The 18,010-nt window shown below is 36.0% G+C and overlaps 1 protein-coding gene across 1 annotated transcript in view; it reads left to right on the top strand.

Annotated features, from left to right (window-relative positions):
- Nucleotides 1-18,010, top strand: part of GSTCD (glutathione S-transferase C-terminal domain containing) — a 124,890-nt gene that overhangs the window by 98,465 nt on the left and 8,415 nt on the right. Inside the window, exons 9-10 of the mRNA XM_026017601.2 lie at nucleotides 15,376-15,509; nucleotides 17,395-17,425. Of these exons, the coding sequence (XP_025873386.1) occupies nucleotides 15,376-15,509; nucleotides 17,395-17,425 (165 nt within the window). The remainder of the gene's footprint in view (nucleotides 1-15,375; nucleotides 15,510-17,394; nucleotides 17,426-18,010) is intronic.

Raw genomic sequence — 18,010 nt, 5'->3', positions numbered from 1 at the left:
CACATACAAACGTATATTTACACATATGTTAACATTACTGACATACTATCATACTACATGGATCTTGCTTTAACTCAACATTGTCATAAGTCTTTCCCCTACTCATTGATCATGTTTTTTTTTCATGTTGTCATAATGCATAATAATTACTATGATGTGCATCTTATGCATTGTTTAAGACTTGGTTACATTTGCCAAATCTCTTTCTAGGGACGTTGTGCTAATCTGCATTCCCAACTGTATGTGTTCATAAAACATACACAATAGGCTAGTCTAGCTGGAACTCTTTTTCAGAATAAAAACTAGACTTTCATAGTTCTTATGATCTTTCCAGTGAGGTCCAGTTCCTAAACATCAACTACTGGGAATTTGTGGGATTTATTGTTATCTTTTACAGGGAAAAATATATGCAATTTGTTTCCATTGCAGACATGATCTAGATTGGTTATCTCAAACCAAGCCGATACGAAGAGAAAAAAAAGCCTATTATTGAGGAAATTCAGGAAAATGCAGACATCTGAAACAGTGAATTCAAATTAACTATATGTTTATGTACAACTTAAATTTTACATAAATGTCGACATAAAATCAAAGCTTCTCCCAGGAAATGAGCCATTAAACCAGTTGCCCATGTTACCAGTACACCAGCAAAATATTTAAGGTGGCAAGAAATTGCTGCCCATTTACTCACCTTTCAAATCACAAAATTCCAGTCTTATCAGCCATACATCTCTTTATCTTTCTGTGGTTTATAGGTGCTAAATCATTCTGGCATATTCTTATAACTTCCAAGGTCATAATTCACTAACACTACCTGAGAATGTGTGTCTTTTTTATGTGATATTTTTTCTACATTTCATAATAATATATTCATAATGACTTTTTTCTTTCATAATTACTTTTGTCAAGATATATAGAAAATGAATTAAAATTACTTGGAGGATTAAACCAAAATTAGATTTACTCTCAAGAAAATAATTTTCCCTAGGAGGATAATTGAGGCATTGTTACTAGATAAATCAAGCTGAATGCATCAGTGGCTCCAACTCTTATATTAAATAGATTACAGTGAAAATAGTGTAGCTAGAGAGGAAATCAGAATAAGTATTGGAAATGCATTAAAACTGCATTAATCCATGATTTTGTGATATTTCAAATAAAGGTTTAGTTAGCATTTATCTTTGCTTAGTAAATATTTTTTTCTTTTACTATTTTTTTTAAAAATAGTAATGTAAACCAGATTTTTTTTTTAAGATTTTATTTATTTATTCATGAGAGACACACACACACACACAGAGGCAGACACACAGGCAGAGGGAGAAACAGGCTCCATGCAGGGAGCCTGACGTGGGACTCAGTCCTGGGTCTCCAGGATCACACCCTGAGCTGAAGGCAGCGCTAAACCACTGAGCCACTGGGGCTGCCCAGTAAACCAGATTTTAAGGAGAGAATTTTAAAATTTAGAATCAACTATGTTTAGGAACTTTAAGCAAATCATTTATATATAAGAATTAAAATACTAATTATTAGCCATACTTCTGTTAATATAACAACCTACAGCAGGCAAAAATGAAAAGATTTACTAACTTTGTTAAACTAGTTGGATCTGAAATAAGGAAAGGAACAAATCTAAATATTTTCAGATCTTTTAATTAGGTCTTCCAACACTTCCACCTACTGCACCTGCCAATATAATCAGAATGAATGAGATGACACTGCATTTGTTCCAAAGAGTCAGCATGTAGTTTTTGGTTCTTTAGAAATACAAATGCCTAATAAGCTTATAAAAAATTCAAAGTAAATTTTAACTTGAACAACAGTGATATGCCATCCTTGCTCTTAAATTTTGCAAAAGTTAAAAAAAATATTACTACTCTTCGATTGCAGAGCTTCCATGAGATAAGCCTAATTATACAGGAGTTTTATATTTTTTACTTTATATGATATTTGCAATGATTTATTAATGACATGAAAAATTAGTTATAATGGTAAACAAAGAAAATAAACATAATGATAAAGAGTGTGGATTTTAACATTGGGTAATTTGTGCCAAAATCTCAGCTTGGCACTTACTAGCTGCATGACTCTGGGCAACTTATTTAAACTCACTAATCCTAATCAATTTTTCCATATATAAACTAGGCATAAAATAGCTGACTCATAGGATATTGATATAACGTATGTGAAACACTTAGCAGGTTGTCTGCCATTTAGGTAGCACTCAATAAATTGGGCCGCTTTACTGTGTACAGTGTGATCTCTGCACTTAAAAAAGATGGGAAGAATATGCTAATATGGATTTTTTTAAAGGTAGCTATCTCTATATACTATGTGATAATATTTTTTTCTTACTTTCCATATTTTCAAAATACCTATAATTTAACATGTTGCTTTTATATTCATGATAATGTAAGCAATAAAGATAGAAGAATAAATATGTATTTAATATTGTAGAGAGATAGATAGCTTATTTAGCCAAGAAAGGCTAATAGATCCCTAAGGATTAGTATACCATATCTAAAAGAATTCTGAACATATAAAATCTATATCTTTTTCTTTCAAAACAAGTATGAATTTTTTTTTTCTAAAGATTTATTTATTTGAGAGAGAGAGAGTATGTGCAAGCAGGGAGAAAGGTAGAGGGAGAGAATCTCCAGCAGATTCCCCACTTAGCACAATGACTGAGCCACCCACCCAAGCACCCCCAATAGTTGTAGTTGGCTTATTCTCATTTTGATTATAATGACTATTCGTGTCCTGAGGAAAATTTAAAAGTTTTTTCAAAATTAAGAAACATCCAAGAAGGTATTTTTTCCTCCCAGTTTCAATATACGCTGAATTAAGTATGTTATGAGTTGAATGTTAGTGTCCTCTTTGAAAAAATGCATATGTTGAATTCCTCACCCTTAACATAATGGAATGAAGACCTGGGGCTTGGGAGGTAATTAGGTCATGAAGGTGGAGCCTTCCTGAATGGAATTAGTACTCTTGTAAGACAAGAGAGCTTCTTTCATCCCCTCTATCTGCAAACCACAAAGGGGTCCCTCTCTAGACATTAGATCGCCAGCACCCTGATCTTGGACTTTTCCACCACCAGAGCTGCAATAAATGTTTGTGGTTTAAGCTACCTACTGTATGGTAATTTTTTTTAAACAATAGACCAAACTGAGACAGTATGTATTGATTACCAACCTTTAAAGGAAAATTTAAAAATTGCTTCACAAGTGGCCTTTTTAAGGCTGTTTTTTTTTTCTTTTTTAAATATTTTATTTATTTATTCATGAGACACAGAGAAAGAGAGAGAGGCAGAGACACAGGCATAGGGAGAAGCAGGCTCCATGCAGGGAACCCAATGTGGGACTCAATCCCAGGACTCTAGGATCTCGCCCTGGGCCAAAGGCAGGAGCTAACCTGCTGAGCCACCCAGACGTCCTAATTTAAGGCTTTTTTTAAAAAAAGAGGTCTGTGTATTGCCTTCTTATCTAATGCAGGATAAACAATCTTCATTTTTGTGAAAACCTACTTTACAAGATTATGCTTTTTAAGACCTAACTTACAATGTGTATTAATACAAATGCTCTCAAACAATATTACAAAAAACCTGTTGTCAAACAATATTATAGAAAGGACCATGACTATGGAAAAACACACTGCACTAAAAAAAAAAAAAAAAATGTCAGTGTTAACCTTGCCATCAAAATGTTTTAGCTGGATAATTCCAACAGTAACAGAGTCTTCTGAACCAGGTGATAAGGTATTGATTTCTAACAGTATTGGTGACTATCTTCTATATTGTCAATATATATAAAAATCTCAAAATGGTTTATTTTTGAGCTATGTATTTATGTTTTTTATCTTACCCATAACAATTTTAATATGATTGTTTATGGTTTATCAGTGCTGAGTGCTTAATTACAAGTTTATTTCTAGTTATATATGTTACTTTACAATTAGAAGCATATGCAATTATACAATGTGATTCAGTAGCACCTTGATCAGTAATTTATATAATCCTTGTTTTTAAAGTAAAAGGAACTTGAGGAAGTATATAGTCTACAGACACAATTTTGAAAAATCATTTAGACAAAATGGAGGACTTCCCAGGTGAAGAAAGCAGATAGAAATATTTTAATCCCCTTGTCTCCAAGGAAGATCAGATCCCCAAATAACAAGAAGAACAAAAACCAGAAGACTCATACTCCCATTTTTGATGAGCCAACATTCAAGATTCTGTAACTTGAACCACAATAGATGAAGGCAGAAAGCAGACTAAAGAAAAATGGTAAGTTGAGTAGAAAAGAGGAAGATCAAACTGAAATGCGTGAGGAGATGGAGTGACTATCAGGAAGCAAGTCACTTTGCTCTCAGAATCCCCGAAAATGTCAAGGATTCAGAATGCCAGAAACCTCAGAGACAGGGGATAAGAAAGAGCTGAAATCATGTTTAATTAAAAATAATATTTAGAGACCCAGATTCCTACCTCTATCTTGTGTATACTCCCTGACTCCTGCAAGAAACTAGAGCTTTTTTTCTGTGAAAAAACTGAGCCAGAGATGCTCAAAATACAGGGATACTGGGCATAGAGGAGGGCAAGGTTGCTGTGCCATACTGAAAACAAGAACTCAGTGAGAATCTGCACACTAAATGATGGATCTCTTTATAGCTGTAATTAAAAAAAGAAAAGGCAGCTAGCCACCTGATCATTCAGTCACTAGTGAAGCCCACCAGTCTTCAAGCCTTTCATTTAGTACTTCCAGTCAACCTTTTAGTTTTAGTGATCACTCTTTAATATGAACTGACAGCCAAGGAATATCAAACGTGGAAAACTTCCAAAATAGAAGATAGAGACCAAAGCAACAAACATAACAAAGGATCTCATTCATGGAGAGATCAGAGAAGATATTACATGAATGAAACAAGGATAGAATGAAGGGGGGTGGGGGTGGATAAACCAACAGAGAACAAGAAGGGACTTCTTGGAAATTAAAAATATGTTAACCAAAATTGAAAAAAAAGAAACCAAAACCACAAGTAGAAAATCTAAAAGATGAAGTATAGGATATCACCTATAAAAATAGAACCAAAAAAAGAAATAGAAACTGAAATAAGCATTTTAAAAAACAATTAGAGATTCAGTCTACAGAGTCGAGTCCAATACCTCAGGAATAGGACAACTAGAAAGAAAAAACATAAAATGGTGGGAAGGAAAATATCCAAGAACTAATATAAGAAAATGTGTCAATAATGAAGGGTTTCTCTTGATTAAAACAGACCACTTTTGGGGCACCTGGGTGGCTCAATTGGTTAAACGTCCAACTCTTGGTTTCAACCCGGGTCATGATCTCATGGGTCATGATATTATAGGTCATGAGACTGAGGCCTTTGTTGGGCTCCACACTCAGCTTGGAGTCTGCTTGAAGATTCTCTCCCTTGGCCTTCTCCCTGTGCATGCACATATGCACACATATTCTCTCAAATAAATAAATCTTAAAAAAAACACTACCAGAAAACTATAGCAATCAAAACGGTATGGTACTGGTACAAAAATAGACACATAGATCAATGGAACAGGAAGAGAGCCTAGAAATAAACCCACACTTACGTGGCAAAACAACAACTACAACAAAAGAGACAGGAACATATAATAGGAAAAAGACAGCCTCTTCAAAAAACGCTGTTGGGAAAACTGAACAGCTACATGCAAAAGAATGAAACTGGACCACTTTCTTACACCATACCCCAAAATAAACTCAAAATAGATTAAAGACCTAAATGTGAGACCTAAAACCATAAAACTAGAAGAAAACATAGGCAGTAATCTCTTTGACATTGATCATAGAAACATTTTTCTAGATGTCTCCTCAGGCAAGGGAAATTAAACTATTGGGACTACACCAAAATAAAATAACTTTTGCACAATGAAGGGAACCATCAACAAAACAAAAGACAACCCATTGAATGGAGAAGATATTTGCAAATTGGCACAGTGACTGTGGAAAACCATATGAAATTTCCTCAAAAATTTAAAAGTATAATTACCATATGATCCATTAATTCCACTACTGGGTATTTGCCCAAAGAAAGTGAAAACACTAATTTGAAAAGATATATACAGCCCTATGTTTATTGCAGCATTATTACAATAGCCAAGATATGGAAGCAAGCCAAGTGTCCATTCATAAATGAATGCATAAAGATATACACACACAGGGCACCTGGGTGGCTCAGTCAGTTGAGTGTCTGTGTTCGGCTAGGGTCGTGATCCCGAGGTCATGGGATCAAGTCCCATGTGGGGCTCCCTGCTTAGCAGGGAGTCTGCTCTCCCTCTCCTTCCCACTCATGCTCTCTCTCTCTCTCTCTCTCTCACTATCTCTGTCTCTCTCTCCCTCAAATAAATAAATAAAAATCTTAAAAATATATATATATACACAACACTTATACATAATGGAATATTACCAAGCCATAGAAAAGAATGAGATCTTGCCATTTGCAATAACATGGATAGATCTAGAGGGTATTATGTTAAGTGAAATAAGTCAACCAGAGAAAGACAAATACCATATGATTTCACTCATACATGGAATTTAAGAAACAAAACAAAAAAATAAAATAAACCATAAATACAGAGAGCAAACTGGTGGTTATGGGAGGGGAGGTGGCACAGAGAGAGGTAAAATAGATAAAGGGACCAAGAATTCACTTATCTTGAACACTGAGTAATGAATAGAATTGTTGAATCATTATACTGTACACCTGAAACTAAGGTAACACTGTATGTTAGTTATATTTCAATAAAAATAAATAAAAAGCCTATTTGAAAAATGACAAACCAAGGTGTATTGTGAAATTTTAGAACACCAAGGATGAAAACTTCCTAATAATTTCCAGATAGAGGGGGAAAAAAAATGGGGAAGCCATATAAAAAAAATTGGAATCAAAATACCAACACAATTCTCAATAGCAACAATGGAAGGCTAGAAGACAGTGAAACAATGTCTTGAAAATTCTGAAGAAAAATATCCAACCTAAGATTCTATACCTAATCAATCTATCAAATGTGAAAGTAATAATGAAACGTTAATGTCTCAAGAAACGTACTTCAGGGCAGCCTGGGGAGCTCAGCGGTTTAGCACCGCCTTCAGCTCAGGGCCTGATCCTGGAGATCTGGGATCGAGTCCCACGTCAGACTCCCTGCATGGAGCCTGCTTCTCCCTCTGCCTGTGTCTCTGCCTCTCTCTCTCGCTCTCTGTCTCTCATGAATAAATAAATAAATAATCTTAAAAATAATCTTTTTTTAAATAATCTTAAAAAAAAAAAAAAAAGGAAACGTACTTCAGGAATCTCCTAGAGGATGTGCTTCACTAACACAAGAGAGCAAATAAAAAAAATAATAAGTAGTACCTAACACAAAAGGAGGTGAAGAGAATCCTCAGTATGATGGCAAAGGGAATCTCAGGATCAGAGCTAGGCAGAAGGCCTAGAAAGAAAGCACTGAGTCATTACTCAAAGGTCAGAAAGCCCAGGAAAAATGTCTTCAGGAAAGAAAATTGAGAGTGATTGATTAGTTGGCAGTTTTCATAGAGCAGAAAGTTATATGATAGGGCATTTTACAGAGTTTGGGGTAGAGAGAGGCTTGGATATATATATATATATATTTAAATCGTACAACACACTTAGCTCAGCAGTGAATAGTATATATACAAAGCAATAATAATAAAACATTATGTAAACACTTAGCTAGAAATTGGAGGTAATATTAAGAGGACAATAAAAGGAAAAAGAATGTAAATTAAAAAAAACAAACCACACAAAAACAAAACTCATCTCCTATAATGGAAGTCAATAGTAATGTCTAATATTTATAAATAACGGGAGAGCGATATGTATTTATTATATAGAAAAAGTGCTAGATTTCAGGAAAGAAAGCCAGTGAGTTGAAAAGCATTGGCCTTGGTTGCCAGATGTTCTTTCAAGGGTGGAAGAGTGTACAGAACAAGGACCCTTTGTTATTACTGTACATGCCTTTTAGCATTATTTGAATTTTCAAGCCAACTATCTATAACATAATTGCATGAAAGTTTTTAAAGGGGTTGGGGGAGAGAACATGAGTGCATAGTTGGCACCACGCCTACTTCCGTCTAAGATATTTGGTTAAGAATCCTTTGAGAAGCAAAGGTTCAGAGCCTAATTGGCTGGGCAAATTTAGAGATCATCCAGTTCAACTTTTTCATTTCACAGAGCAGTTGAGGCCACCTGTATCTGCAGAGAGGCATATCAAGTTAGTGTGAGAGCTGAGCCTGGAGTCCAGTCAGTGCCCTTCTGTTTGCTTCTTACATCTCAGAAAGGAGCAAATAAGAACACAGAGAACTAGAACAAAGTTTGGTATCAGGCAGTAGGAGTTCAAATCTTGGCTTCATCACTTGTGACGTTAGACCAGGTCTTGCTGGCTAGGGACTTTGGACATGTGATTCCAAATGGAGACAATAAGAGCTACTTAATATATTAAGACAATAATTAAATGATTAAAACAAAAAAAATCAATGTAGATTTTGACATCTAGCAGATACTGAATACATGCTAGTTCCCTATGGTGTTGTAATTTCAGAAGATAGTAGGACCAATGAAATGAATGAAAAGAGAGGGGATATATTTGTAAAGAGTAGGTATCTAGGATGGAGGCCCCAAACTGAGTTAGGGTCCTTGATTTGCTGTGTGACCTGCAACAAGTTACTTACCCTCTCTGGGCCTCAATTTCCTTATCCTAAAATAGTACCTACTTAGTTGTACACTGCTGTTCACAGCAGCAATATTCCCAATAGCCAAGAGGTGAAAGCAACTCAAGTGTCCATGGACAGATAAACAACATATTATGTATGTATATATTATTTAGCCTTTAAAAAGAAAGAAATCAGGCAGCCCGGATGGCTCAGCGGTTAAGCGCCGCCTTTAGCCCAGGGCATGATCCCGGATCTCCCGGATTGAGTCCCACGTCAGACTCCCTGCATGGAGCCTGCTTCTCCCTCTGCCTGTGTCTCTGCCTCTGTGTGTGTGTGTGTGTGTGTGTGTTTCATGAATAAATAAACTTTAAAAATCTTAAAAAAAAAAGAAAGAAAGAAAGAAAGAAAGAAAGAAAGAAAGAAAGAAAGAAAGAAAGAAAAAGAAATCTTGTCATGAACCTTGAGGTTGCTAAGTAAAATAAGCCAGTTGCAAAAAAGACATACTGTGAGATTCCTCTTATATGAGGTATCTAAGGTAGTCAGTCACCTGCATAAAAACAGAAAGTAGAGGGGCAACTGGGTGGCTCAGTCAGTTAAACATCTGCCTTCAACTCAGGTCATGATCCCAGGGTCTTGGAATCGAGCCCTACATCAGGCTCCCTCCTCAGCAGGAGCCAGCTTCTTCCTCTCCCACTCCTGTTCCCTCTGCTTGTGCTTTCTCTGTCAAATAAATAAGTAAAACCTTTTAAGGGCAGCCCCAGTGGCTCAGTGGTTTAGCGCTCCTTTCGGCCCAGGGCAGGATCCTGGAGACCTGGGATCGGGTCTCGCATTGGGCTCCCTGCATGGAGCCTGCTTCTCCCTCTGCCTCTCTCTGTCTCTCATGAATAAATAAAAATTAAAAAAAAAAAAACCTTTTAAAAAACAAAAACAAAACAAAACCAGAAAGCAGAATGGTGGTTTCAACCTATATGATTCCGAAATTGAGTTGATTAATGTATTAAATACTTTGGATTCAGTTATTACTGTCAACAGCATACAAAAGGAATCATAGTTTTGACCTTTGCATTCTTAGCCACTACTATAATATTAGTATATACACAATGTCCAGTGATTGTTGAGTGAATGAATGAATCCTACAATTTCTAGAACTCTAAGTAGTACTTATAGGCCTTTCATTATTAATAAAAAATAATAGTAGATTACTCAACAAAACCACCTTCATGTTGCTGTAGAAGCTCTCTACACCAGTTGTCTCATGATTTTTTACAGTGTATTTCTTTTAATAAAGGTTGAAATAAGACATAAAAATTGAAATGGCTAATGTGAATCTTAAGGCTTAAAATTTATAGGTTTTCATCTGCTTTAGTTTTCTACTTGTTAAAAAAGAAACAACCACAAATTTGGCAGTTTAAAATAACACAAATTTATTATCTCACAGTTCTATATACATCAGAAATCCAGATGGGCTTGACTAGTTTCTCTGCTTCAGGTGTCATTAGATAAAAGTCAGCTGTTGGCTTGATTTGGCTCTTATCTAAAAGCTCTGAGCGAGAATCCACTTCCAGGATTATTCAGGTTCTTGGTAGAATTTAATTCTATTCACTGTAGGATTAAGGTTGCAATGCCCTGGCTGGCTCAGCCAGGATTCAGCCTTTAGAGCTATCCATAAAAGCCAGCAATGGTGGTTCATGTCATTCTCATGCCTCAGATCTGACTTTCCCATGTGTCTCATCTCACTTGCTTCCTGTCTGAGAAAGTTCTCTACTTTTAAGGCCTTATGTGATTCAGTTGAGCCCACCCATGTAAATGCAGAATGATCTTGGTATTGTAAGGTTCTAAATCTTAGTTACAGCTGAAAAAAGTCCTTTTTGCAATGTTACAGGTTTCAGGTATAAGCATGTAGACTCATTCCTCCTATTACACCATCCCTGTCTCTTTTTCCTCTGAAGTTTGTTTATATGAATCATGTCATTTTTTTTAAAGATTTTATTTATTTATTCATGACAGACACAGAGAGAGAGAGGGGGGGGAGAGGGAGAGGCAGAGACACAGGCAGAAGGAGAAGCAGGCTCCATGCAGGGAGCCCAACATGTGACTTGATCCGTGGTCTCCAGGATCACACCCCAGGCTGAAGGGGGCGCTAAACTGCTGGGCCACCGAGGCTGCCCTGAATCATGTCATTTTTTCTTTAGAGTTTCCTACAATTTGGATTTGGCTGATCATACCCCCCTGGTGTTGTTTCACATATTAACCTGTTCCCAATATTGCTTGGAAATTGGTAGTTAGATTTAGATTGTAGAGACATAATCAGATCAGGTTTACTTTGGGGTAAAATTTCATCATAGGCAGTGTTGTGTTCTATCAGTAGGCATTTATGTCTGGTTGTCTCCAGTGCAGTGTTGGCAGCATTTGTGATCATTGACCTTAATTTTATTTACTTTAGCAAGGATTGCAAAATGGTGATATTCTAATTTTATCATTCCATCTTCCCTTAACTTTCCTTTATTAACCATTTGGTTATGCTGAGGTACAGTTCACATAGGAAAGGCTGGATAAAACTTGATTCTTTCCCTGGGTTTTCTGGTTTTCAAAGTGGAGTTGGTCATCTACTGAAAGTGACCAGTTGTTTTTTTGTATGATTATTGACCCATCAATTTAATGTTTGAAATACTTCAACCCATTGCACTTATTATTCTTACTAATGCTCAGTATTCCCAGGTTTATTCAGCGAGAACCTCTTGGGGTTGGCTCCTGAGTCCTGTTGATAGGATTTCAATAGTATTTCACAATGTCTGTGCTTTCAGTATAACATGATATTCCAGCTCATCTTATGTATTTCTTGCCTGGCAGCAGCTATTTCTACATAAAGCTCTAGATTCTTTTAAAGGAAAATGGCTATTTGGATTACTGCCATTTAGGTACTGGAGATTGTCATTGCTACTTGTTTGGTCTTTGTTTCCAGGCTTTGTTGTGGTCTGAGCAAGACCAAAAAAAATTTTTTTTAAATCACTGTGGTACACACTGACACTTCCAATTTAAATTCAGGACTATGGGATTTTAATTTAGCCTCACTTAGCTATCTCATATCTCTTTCTTCTTTCTCCTATGCTTTAAAAAAAAAATCTGCTTCCTAATGGCACCTAGCATATTTCTTACTTGCTTTTTCTCACAATATATACATTTGAGTCCTAAAACAAAAATACAACCACTAACCATGATTACTGAAAATAGTTTGAGAATTTTTTAACAGTATTTTTCATTTTTTTAAAGATTTTATTTATCCATTCATGAGAGACACAGAGAGAGAGAGAGGAAGAGAGAGAGAGAGAGGGAGAGGCAGAGACACAGGCAGAGGGAGAAGCAGGCTCCATGCCGGGAGCCCGACATGGGACTCGAATCCCGGGACATGGGACTCGATCCCGAGTCTCCAGGATCACACCCTGGGCCAAAGGCAGGCGCTAAACCACCGAGCCACCCAGGGATCCCCTATTTTTCATTTAATAATGTCTACCATGGCCTTGTAGAGAAATATTCCTCATTCTTTTTCAGAGCTACAGAGTAAGCCACCAGTCCTCTGTCAATGGAAAATTGGCTTGTTTCCATTTTGTTGTTATTTCAAATATTGCCTCAATGAAGAAATCTTTTTTTGTTTTGGCCAGTGTATCCCTTGAACAGATCTTTAGAAGTGAGATCACAAATTACTCATGTAATTTTGCTGGATATGCTAAATTTTTCCACCATAGGGTTGTGACATTTTTTATATTCCCACTACCAATGTATGACATTGTCTGTTTTCCCACACCCTGGCCCATAGAATGTCATCAAATTGTAGAATTTTTGCCACTTTAATAGGTGATGAGTAGTATCTTAATGTACTTTAAATACTTATTTCTCTTATTTTGAGCAATATTGAACAACTTTGGTTTAAACCATATTTACATATTTTTGTTCCTGAATTATCCAAATCTCTTGTACACTTTACTATCAGATTATTACACTTTTCTTTATTTTCAGAAACTTTCTATATGTTAGGGATATTAATCCTCTGTTTATGCTATAAGTTGTCAATTTTTTTTCTTACTTTGTCATTTGTCTTTTACATACTTTTTTTTGTTTTTTTTTGCCATTGATTTTTTTTTCATTTTTACTTTGTCAAATTTATTAACCCTACCCTTTATCATATGTAGAATTTCAGACATAGTTCAGTATTGCCACTCCCCTAGGTTGTAGAGGAATTCACTCATGGTTGTTGTTATTGTTTTGCATTTTAAATCTCTAATCCATTTGAAATGCACTATGTGTGGTGAGAGGAAATGATCTAGTTTTATTTTTCATGAGCTATCAGGTTAACCCAACATCACTTATTAAAAAGCCCATCTTTGGGGCTCCTGGCTGGCTCAGTTGGGAGAGCACATAACTCTTGATCTCAGGGTTGTAAGTTTGAGCCCTACATTGGGTATAGAGATTACTTAAAAATAAAACCTTTAAAAAAAATAAATTAAAAGTCCATCTTTTTCCCAGGGATCTAAAGTGCCACCTTTGTTTTATACTAAACATTCATATTCAAATTGTTCCATCCATCCATATCTCTCTTCATTTTTTAGCCTGTTATTTCTGACCTGCATTTGAGAAAAAATGGAAATTAGGAGCATATGAAGTAATAAAACCTTTTAGGACAAAAATCCATTGTGCAAATACTTTTTAGATTTAGTTTTGTTTAAATGAGGGAAATAAACTCTTTCTTTTGTATGTAACAAAGAGAATGTGAACGTAAGTAAAGATAGATTTATAAGAGTGAATTGTCTAAACTTTTCTTTAAGAGCCTTAAAAGAGTTTTGCAAAGCAGCCTGATGTAATTAATTAATGTATGGGTTCAGGCTCTGGGATCAGGATCCTGCCCCTCAGGAGCTGCTTTGTTGTGGGCATGTTCTTAATTTCTCTGAGCCTTAGTTTCCTTACTTCTAAAATGGAGATAATAAAAATCTTTTTAGGGCTGTTGTGAGCATAGAAAAATCTGCATGCCTTTACCCAGCATAGTGCCCCCACACAAAGGGCACTCAAGGAGTGCTGGTTCTCTTTTCTTTCCCTCCAAGGGAAAATGCTTCTATAACTTTTATGGTGAGGTTTTCTCCAGCTACTCATGAAAATAAGAACTAGCCTGATTTTTACTCTGCAAAGCTGATTAAATAAAAGGAGCAGATGAGAAATTAAAATTCTTTACTCCCAATTATCAAGTAGTGGCTGCCTTCACCGGATGGCAGCCTTCCCAGGCTCAGTTTTCAGAATGAAACAGGAAAAGTGGATTGACAACAACCACAGGGATTGTTGACTTCTAAACTGATGTAAGCCTGGAAGGAGGGAAGATTCAGAAGAAGGGTTGAGAACAGAGATCTGGCTATCCTCTTCCCAGTATGACATTGCTTTTGGTTTTCCAGTTCAAGAGGGGACTCTAGCTTATGATACTCACATCCAGAAATTTCCAGAAAATCTCCTCTTCATTCTGAAAGCCCCCTTCCTACCCTGAAGTTGTCAAGATCTGAGGATTTTTCTGACAAAATGTTTTATTTTTTAAGATCCCCATGTCTGGGGATCCCTGGGTGGCGCAGCGGTTTGGCGCCTGCCTTTGGCCCAGGGCGCGATCCTGGAGACCTGGGATCGAGTCCCACGTCGGGCTCCTGGTGCATGGAGCCTGCTTCTCCCTCTGCCTATGTCTCTGCCTCTCTCTCTCTCTGTGACTATCATAAAAAAAATTAAAAAAAATAAAAAAAAAAAAGATCCCCATGTCAGATTTTCTTTCATAGGATCTTGTTTTGCTTATTTAGCTAATAATTTTCATAATTGTCTAGATTGGACACAATATAGATATAGTTAAGGAATTTGTTTTAAACATTTTAAGATCACTTTTAGAAGTTTTTTAATGAAAAACTGAAGCCCTAATCAGATTCCAATTCATAATTTTATTCCTTCCTTTATAAATAAACCCATTGAAAGTAGTTCATGCAATTTATCAATGTTATGAACTGTTACATGAATATGAAAAGGAGCTCCATAAATATGATTGATCAGTTTTCATACAACATTGATCAGATTATGTTCATACAGCATTTGAAAGAAAATTTTCAAATACATATTTATTTAATTTTTGCAACAGCGTGCTGTTATATGTATTATTAACCACAGTTTGTAGTTGAGCAGACTGAGGCCTAAAGAAGTTAAATTTTACATGGCCCCAGATCTCATAGGCAACTACAATGTGAGAGTAGAAATTCAGATTTCAATCTATTGTTATTGCTACAATGCTACAATGGAACTAAATTCATAATCAGCAAAAAACACTAGTTTAGACTTGCATACATATTAAATTTTCCATATTTAACATCTTGTCAGATTTTCCATTGAATGAATCTTATGCTTCATTTGCAATATTCCATTTGTAATCTTTCAACCTTGCTTAGTTTTCTTAATTAATGTGAATAGCTAACTAGTTCTTTGGTATGTCCAAATGAGAACTATTAAAACTATTATGGAATAATATTCTGGTAACTTGAAACCACCAGATGATCAGTCCTCACAAAAAAGTTAACAACAACAAAAAAGGACAGAAGTAGCACTGTTAATAATAAAGAACTTAGTGCTGATGTCTGGTTTTGTTTTCCAGGTGGCATTGCATGCTTGTGGAGTGGCAACAGACATGGTGATTGAGCACTGCATCAAAACACGGGCTTCCTTTGTCACATGCCCTTGCTGTTACGGTTTCATTCAGAACACCTCAAAGTTTAATTTTCCCAAAAGGTGAAATTTAGTATTCTACCTAGGGCACCAACGTGGGGAATATAACTAAAGCATGAAAACCATTTGATACAAAGTTGCAATGAGATTTTGGTTTTGAACTCAACTTCCTCTTTCCAGAAAGTCAGGTACTGTTTATAAGTTATATAAGGAAGAGAGGATCTCCTCTATGGATGCTTTTTGATTTTTCTCCCTGACTCAGCTCCTGAAATTTAGAAGCAAGTCCATCTGAGAGTGAGCCAACTATAAATCTGATAGTTTTAGCACTTCTCATCACCTATGAAAGGCAGTAGGTGTAGTGGTATGGTTAAGTGCTTAGGACCTGGAAGTCTTCCGCCTAGGTGCAGATAGGCTCCTCAGACTTTTATATGTTGTTTCACATTAGGTAATTTACTTCAACTCTTTTTGCCTACATTTTTTCATCTACAAAATGCAGGTTATAATAGTAACTACCTCAAGGTTTTTGTGAGAATTGAATGATATATATGTAAAGCACTTAGAAGCAGCATGGAGTAAGCAGCCAATAAAATGTGAGCTGTTGCCAGGTACAGTAGTATTTATATATACTGCCCATGGGTGGTGAGTAATCTGCAAACTGGAAAACCACTTTTACAATCCTTCTTATCCCACCTATGAGACATTTTAATTTTCAACATTTCAGCTTAACTGGAGGGCTATTATCTTGGTGTTGATGACATTTCACCCTCTGAGTCATAGTTATTGAGAATCATGCTGATCATTTTAATTATAGGATAGATTAAATATGTTTTGAAAATTCTATAATGTGTCAAAAAAAAAGATTTTTCATCATTTGCATTGTTACTTTTAAGAAATCTTAGTAAATTTCCATCTGAATTTACCCTTCAAGGCTTCTGAGTAAGGTAATAAAATACAAACAGTAGCCTTCTTTTTCTTTGTCTTTGATTTTTCTTTATTTCCTTGTTTTGTTCTTTACCACAGTTTGCAACTAGTTGAGAGAAAACCAAAGGAACTTTGGAAAAGCAAAAAATAAAATAGAACTTCAGGTTTATTAAATAGCTGAAATTTCACTCTGTTCTGAATCTATACAGATAAAATGTATATTTTACCACCCAGCAAGAAATCTGTAAGTCTAGCACTAGAAAGGTTCTTAAGAATATTAATTTGAGTTACTCAGCCTGTGGCTTTACTTAATTGATTTTAAAGTCTTTAGTGTATGTGACCATTTTCAGGTCCCTGTAGATTTATTGCTATTTTTCTCCTTCTGTCATTGGAAGACCACTCCCAGGCCATTATCCCTCTGCACTAATCACACCAGACCACTAGGGATGGCCCCTTTCTCGAAAGCCACTGAATTCGTCAAACTAACCTGTCCTAGCTTGTTCATCCTGCCTTGCCATTTCTTCCTATGGAACCCATAATAATGACTCTTGCCCACATTTTATCCCACTCCCTCTTCCTCCTAACCAGCCCTGGTGCTGTGTGTGCCATGTGGCCCCATGTGGCATAGCATGACCTCTATCTCTCCAATGGCAAACATCTGATGTGATTGCCTCACCATACCTGAATAGTAGTAAAACCTACATTTTAAAACACCTGAATCTGTGTGCACCCATGTGGGGAAAAGGAAAAAATATCTCTAACAATGCAAATAATCTTTGAAAAATTCTTGAAAATTAATAGCATATTGATAGTATGCTTTGAGCTTTTTATAAAGACATTTCAGACTGTCACAGTTTGTAGTTTAAGACAGCTTATATACTCCTCAGATAAAATACTTAGTTTTTTTTTATAGTTTCTTCTATATTTCCATGCAGAGATATAGGCTATTCTGCTCCTAATCTTTGACATCTCTACTCCGAATATTTGGCATTTAAGATAATGATTCTTTTTTTCTTTTCTATTTCAGTGAACAATTCAAGAAAACTTTATCATATAAGGTAACCTTAAAAAGTTCTAGATGTCTTGCTAATATACTTTTTATTCCTTCTTCCCCTCCCCAATTTCTATTGGGATATATAATCTATAGTTATCTTGGAATTACACATCATCATGTAATATGGGGGGTGAGTTTGGGGGGGTTTTTTGTTTTGTAAATCAAGATTAAAGTCCAAGTAGGTGGCAAGATTTGTGAAGGGTCTGAGAGTTTACCCCGCAAGCCAACATGCTAGCCTGCCACAGTTTCATGGATGCTGGCAGATGGGAGACTTCCGAGTCAGAGTCATGGCAGTAGGAGTAGCCAGACTGTCATCATTTTCATTGTGACATCCTGAGACCCAATTCCCACAGGGCAGCAAAAAAGAGCCATGTAACACCTATATACACAGTGAACTGTATTACAGGAGAGGGAAACTGAATTTAGGAAGCCCAAATGTTTTAAGATTTAATCTTTAAGCAAGCATCCCTGGCCTTTGCTCCAGAGGGAGACAGTATGTATTTGCCAAAGTTCCTCACTATATAAACATCTTTGAGAAAACAATCTAAAACACAAGCAAATTTTTTGGTCAAAGGTCAGATAGTAAATA

This window comes from Vulpes vulpes, chromosome 4, assembly GCF_048418805.1.
Source record: "Vulpes vulpes isolate BD-2025 chromosome 4, VulVul3, whole genome shotgun sequence".
Taxonomy (NCBI): Eukaryota; Metazoa; Chordata; class Mammalia; order Carnivora; family Canidae; genus Vulpes; species Vulpes vulpes.
The sequence above is the reverse complement of the archived record's forward strand: the minus strand, read 5'-3'. Positions and strand labels throughout refer to the sequence as shown.